We start from the raw sequence: 5884 nt of genomic DNA, 5'->3' as shown, positions 1-5884 counted from the left end.
ACGCTGTAGTAATTGCCCTGCGACCTTTGAAGCCGGAACGGGACGTCTTTGTCGATTGAGCAGCTCACCTCGCCGTTCGCCCCCGAGTCCCGGTCGTGCACGTACACAAGGGCCACGACAGTTCCCGTGGGGGCGTCTTCCGAGATCTCGCTTAGTGCCGACCGCACGGAAATCTCGGGCGCATTGTCGTTGACGTCTGTCACTGTGATCACCACTTGCGCTATGTCGGATAGGTCCCCGCCGTCTCGAACCTGTACCTCAAGTTCGTAGTAAGTACCATCCTCAAAGTCTAAGTTACGCATCAATGTGATAGCTCCCGTTTCAGCGTCCAGATCGAATATCTTTAACGCTTTCACAGAAACCATTTGATATGAATATGTCACCTGCCCATTCGGCCCCTCGTCGGCGTCCGTGGCAGTTACAGCAACAAGTGTAGAGCCCACGGGCACGTCCTCGGGCACTCGCACCGTGTACTCCGCCTGGCTGAACACGGGCGCGTTGTCGTTCGCATCCACCACGGTCACGCGGATCCGAGCCGTGCCCGTCCGTGCCGGATCGCCGCCGTCCATCGCCCTCAGCACCAGCTCGTGAAACGCCGCCTCCTCCCGGTCCAGCGCCTTGGCCAGCACCAGCTCGGGACGCTGATCGCCGCCGGGGCCCGCCTGCACGGCCAGCGAGAAGTGCTCGTCGCCGCTCAGCTCGTAGCTCTGCAGGGAATTCCGGCCCGAATCAGGATCGTGAGCCCTGGCAAGGGGAAACCGCGACCCCGGCGCTGTCGTCTCGCTCATTCTCAGCTCTGTTTCTGCCTCTCTGAAGCTGGGGGAGTTGTCGTTAATGTCCGTGATTTCCACTTCGATCCCGTACAACTTCATTTCTCCCTGTACTACTAGCTCACAGCGCAGCACACATTGCTGCGCTTCCTCGCACAGCTGCTCTCTGTCGATCCTCTCCGCCGTCACTAAATGTCCCGTCTTGCCGTGCAGAGCGAAATACTGTGTCCTGCCTCTTTCTGTAATATGGACGCCGCGGTCGCTGATCTCCGGCAGGTGCAGCCCCAGGTCCTTGGCCACGTCACCCACGAACGAGCCCTTGGGCATCTCCTCGGGCACCGAGTAGCGCAGCTGCCCCCACGCCGCCTGCCACGCCGCCAGCAGGACGGCCCCGAGCAGAGCTCGCTGCCGCCGGCCCCAGCGCCTCCCCGCCGCGCACATCTCCGCAGCGGCTCCGCAACACCGCTCTTCCACTCACCGCTCCCCGGTGATGTCGCCGGCTTTTCTGCCTCCGTACAGAACCGCTCTGCACTTCGGAGAGGCTCGCACACCGGCCGCCGCCGAGCCAGACCCCGAGCGAGCGAGCGATCGAGCGGGTCCGCAGCGGGCGGGGCTGCAGCGCTCCGAGCTTCCTCTCGCTCCTCTCGGTCAACAGCGGCGCCCGCAGCCTCCGCCCGGCACTGCAGGCACCGAGCGCTGCCCGGCGCTGCGCTTCTGCCTCTCCCACGGACAGCTCGCGGGGCGGAACATTCGCCACGGAAATGTCGACCCTGCTTCGGCTTTTGTCCAGCCGATCCCCAACCCTTAAATTATTATCAAGGGGAGAATATAGAGTTTCCCTGTGGTTAGGCTTTTTTCTACCGTTCGGGAAAAGTCACTTAACTAACCTGGATATATCTTAAGTGAAAAAAATTGTCATCATACGACGCGCATAATATTGTGAATCTTATCTTACTACTCCAAAAGTACAGTCTCCATCACGAAATGTTTTAGCAATCAGTATTGAATACAGCAAAGAATCGGGCTCTGAAACGGGAAACATGATGTTCAGCCCGTCCCCCTGAGATCCACAGCTACCAGGCTAATTAACACATATTTGCCTTAAGCAATTAACCCGTATTGCTTTAAGTACTTCGTTTATATCCCACGCTTGTGGTTTCGGGGAATCCAAACAAACAAAACAAAACAAAACAAACAAACAAACAAAAAAAAAAAAAAACCAACCCAAAAAAACCACAAACAAACAAAAAAACCCCACAAAAACCACAAAAAACCCCAAAAAACCAAAACCCAAACGCCACCAAACAACCGCAGATTAAAAAGAATGCCTGGGATAATTTACCGGTCTCTCCGAGCTACAATTCTCGCAGAAACTTTAATCTAAAGCATGGCTACAATTTCCTCCTTCAGCAGGGAGGAAAGACCAATAACTTCCCCGTCCCGAAGAGAACAAGTTAATTTCATAAAGCAAAAAAATCCAGCACCAAGCGTCAATTCTATATTCCCGATTCTGTCATTCAAAATAATCGTATCTGATTATACAGAATAAGAATTAGTGTTCAATACTAAAACGAGAAGCTGTATGAAAAATACGAAAATTCATGTCTGGATGAAATCTAGCCATCCGTTAACGCTGTCATCTATGCAGCAGCTTTATGCAAAACATCAAAGGAGACAAGGTGGAACAGGAGAACATTGTCCAGGGAGGAGCAACCTGTGATACTCCTTTGGGAAACAGCAATGCCAACCATTTTGCTTTAGAAAAACAATGCCTGAAAGAAAACAGCCGAGTAGCTACTATTTGTGAATCAAAACATGGCACATCGTAGAGCTTTGATAAGGATTATCAAATAATTTAGTCATTAGTCAACATTTGCTCAACTGCAAAACAGGTCCAAGTAAACGACTTTAGGAAAAAAGGTATTCGAAGAAAAAATTTCAAACACCAAGCATCAATAGTAGTTTCGATAATGGAAGATCAATAGTTTACTGCGTTCATGACTCAAAACAAGACCTCTGGGCAATACCTCTCATGGACGACCACAAAAAACCTGCCACGGCTGGCTGATTGGTGGGAGTAGAAGGACGACACAGTACTTGAGTCCTTTCAGAACTAATAAATAATCCTAACAACACCAGGCAGAAAAAAACTAAGAGAAACGGGGACAATATCACAGAAAGGCACATGGAGAACAAGCGGAGTATTCAGGTTTACAGACCTGAGCTGCGTCCGGCTCGGCGGGCGGCCCTCCCGTCACGGCGCTACTACTCAGGCGCGGCTTCTCGCAGGAATCGCCGCCCAGCAGCTCCTCCGCCGACAGGACGGGCACCGGCGGCGGCGGCGGCCAAGCGGCCTCGGGCACGGCGCGGGCCGGCGCCGCCACGCACAGGTTGTAGGAGTAGGGCAAGGTGCCCTCGCAGAAGTCGGCCGGGAAGGCGGCGCCGGCCAGCGAGAAGCGCTGCGCGCCCAGGCAGCGCAGCACGGCGGGCGGCCCGGCCCGGCGCAGCCGCGCCAGCACGGCCAGCGCCACGCTCAGCACCAAGAGCGCCGACAGCAGCGCCAGCGCCAGCACCAGGTAGAACTGCAGCTCGGCCGCCGCCGCCGCCTCCTCCTCGGCGCCCGCCGGCCGCTCGCTCAGCTCCGGCAGCGCCTCCTGCAAGCTCTCGGCCAGCACCACGTGCAGCGTGGCCGTGGCCGACAGCGCCGGCTGCCCGTGGTCCTTCACCACGGCCACCACACGCTGCTTGGCCGCGTCCCGCTCGGACACGGCGCGCGCCGTGCGCACCTCGCCGCTGTGCAGCCCCACGCGGAACAGCGCCGGCTCCGACGCCTGCACCAGCTCGTACGACAGCCACGCGTTGCGCCCCGCGTCCGCGTCCACCGCCACCACCTTGGCCACCAGGTAGCCGGCCTCGGCCGAACGCGGCACCACCTCGAAAGGCGTCGCCGCCCCTCCCGCCGCCTCTCCCGCCGCCGCCGCCGCCGCCGGCCACAGCACCCTGGGCGCGTTGTCGTTGCGGTCCAGCACGAAGACGCGCACCGTGGCCGTGGAGCTGCGCGCCGGCGAGCCGCCGTCCTGCGCCCGCACGGCCACCGTGAACTCGCGGCACTGCTCGTAGTCCAGGGAGCGCTGCGCGTACAGCCCCCCCCCCCCCCCGCCCCGCCCCCCCCCCCCCCCGCCGCGCCCGCGCTGCCGCCCGCCAGCCAGTAGCTCACGCGCCCGTTGGCGCCCGCGTCCGCGTCCCGCGCCTGCACGCGCAGCACCAGCGCGCCCGCCGCGTTGTTCTCCGCCACGTACGCGCTGTACGCCGCCTCCTCGAACACCGGCGCGTTGTCGTTCACGTCCGACACCTCCAGCACCAGCTCCCTGCTGCTCCACAGCGCCGGCTTGCCCCGGTCCCGGGCCACCACCGTCACGCCATGCTCCGACGCCTGCTCCCGGTCCAGCGCGCCCGTCGTCACCACCTTGTACGAGCCGCCCGACGACGCCACGATCGACAGCGGCGCCTCTCCCGACAGCTCGCACCACACCTGACCGTTCTCGCCCGAATCAGGATCGTCCACGTTCAGCACAGCTACCACGGTGCCTGTCGGGGCATCCTCAGGCACCGGGCTAGACAGCGACAGAATGGTGATCTCGGGAGCATTGTCATTCTCGTCGGTGATGTCGATCTGAACTTCGCAGTGATCTGTGAGCCCGCCTCCGTCTGTCCCCTCTACGGTGAGGATGTATTTATTCTTCTCCTCGAAATCGAGGGGACCGGACGTCATTATCTCGCCGCTTTCGCTGTCGATAGCGAACAACGCCTTGACAGTATCCGGGACGCTGCTGAAGGAGTAGGAGACCCGCCCATTGGAGCCCGCATCTGCATCCGTGGCCACCACACGCAGCACCAGCGACCCCATCGGCAGATTCTCCGCCACTCGCGCCTCATAGACGCTTTTGCTGAACACGGGTGGGTTGTCATTTGCGTCTGTCACATTGATCCGAATCTGGACTGATCCGGATCTCGCGGGATCCCCACCATCCACTGCCATCAGCACCAGATCAAAGGAGCTCTGCTTCTCTCGGTCCAACGCCCTCTCGAGTACTAATTCCGGCTGCTTTTTTCCACCCGGCTTTTCCTTCATCGATAGTGAGAAAGAGGGGTTGCTGGTGAGTTCATAATTCAGCAATGAATTTGTTCCTAAATCAGTGTCTTGGGCCATCTCCAGCGGAAACCGAGCACCGGGAAGAGTCCATTCAGCAATCTCGAGGTCCAGAACATCTTTGCTGAACACCGGGGAATTGTCATTGACATCCTCGATCGCCACCTTGACGTGGAAAACGTTCAGCGGGTTGTGCACCAGCACCTCGAAGCTGAAGGAGCAGGTCGCCGAGGCGCCGCACATCTCCTCCCGGTCCAGCCTCTCATTCACGTACAGGTTCCCGTTCTCCTCATTCACCGTGAAGTATTTCAGCTGCTTCTTGCCGGCAGACGCCACCCGCAGCTTGCGCGCCGGCAGCTCGTCCGCGCTGAGCCCCAGGTCCCGCGCCAGCGGCCCCACGAGCGAGCCTCTGCCCAGCTCCTCGGGGATGGCGTAGCGGACCCGCTCGGCCGCCGCCCGGCCCCACACGCACAGCAGCACCGCGGCCAGCAGCGCTCGCCCGCCGCCCGGCCCAAGCCTCTGCCGCCGCCTCACCGCCATTCTCTGCCCGCAGCGCTCGCCGCGCTCCTGCCTCCTGCCGCTGCCCTGCCTCCCTTCCAGCCGCTCTCGCCGCCCACAACACACACCGCTCAAAGGCTGCGAGCTCGCCGCGCCGCCTCTCGCCGCCTCTCGCCGCCTCTCGCCGCCTCTCGCCGCCTCTCGCCGCTGCTGCTGGCGGCGGTGCCGCTGCCGCTGTGGCCGGCGCCGGGCGAGCGAGCAGCCTGCGGGGGCAGGACGCTGCGGCGGCGGCGGCGGCGGCTCCAGCGCCGCTCGGCGGCGGCCAACAGCGACACCCGGAGGCGCCGCCGCGCCACTGCAGCCGCCGGAGCGCCGCGCTCAGGGGGGCCCGGCTTTGGGCGGGGCTCAGCGGCGGCACCGGCCCCGGGGCTCTCCCGCCTGCCCGCACCGCCACCAGCTCCTGACT

The 5884-nt window shown here is 61.1% G+C and overlaps 2 protein-coding genes across 2 annotated transcripts; both read right to left on the bottom strand.

Moving 5' to 3' along the window:
* Window positions 1-5: 5 nt before the first annotated feature.
* Window positions 6-1526, bottom strand: LOC120497797 (protocadherin gamma-A12-like; the record flags this gene model as incomplete). The annotated part of the gene is made up of 1 exon (XM_039699712.1): window positions 6-1526. A coding segment is annotated over exon 1 (1206 nt), but the record flags the coding sequence as incomplete, so codon positions are not given.
* A 1389-nt stretch (window positions 1527-2915) lies between these two features.
* LOC120497798 (protocadherin gamma-B5-like) lies at window positions 2916-5787 on the bottom strand. Its single transcript, XM_039699713.1, is given in 3 exon segments — window positions 2916-3939; window positions 3942-5596; window positions 5627-5787. Coding segments are annotated over 2 exon segments (2517 nt in total). The 5' UTR covers window positions 5461-5596; window positions 5627-5787; the 3' UTR covers window positions 2916-2941.
* Between the last annotated feature and the right edge of the window lie 97 nt (window positions 5788-5884).

The sequence above is a fragment of the Passer montanus genome, unplaced genomic scaffold, assembly GCF_014805655.1.
Source record: "Passer montanus isolate IOZ18808 unplaced genomic scaffold, ASM1480565v1 scaffold1380, whole genome shotgun sequence".
In the NCBI taxonomy this organism is placed as follows: Eukaryota; Metazoa; Chordata; class Aves; order Passeriformes; family Passeridae; genus Passer; species Passer montanus.
Note: the sequence above shows the minus strand (reverse complement) of the source record. Positions and strands in the feature narration are given on the sequence as shown.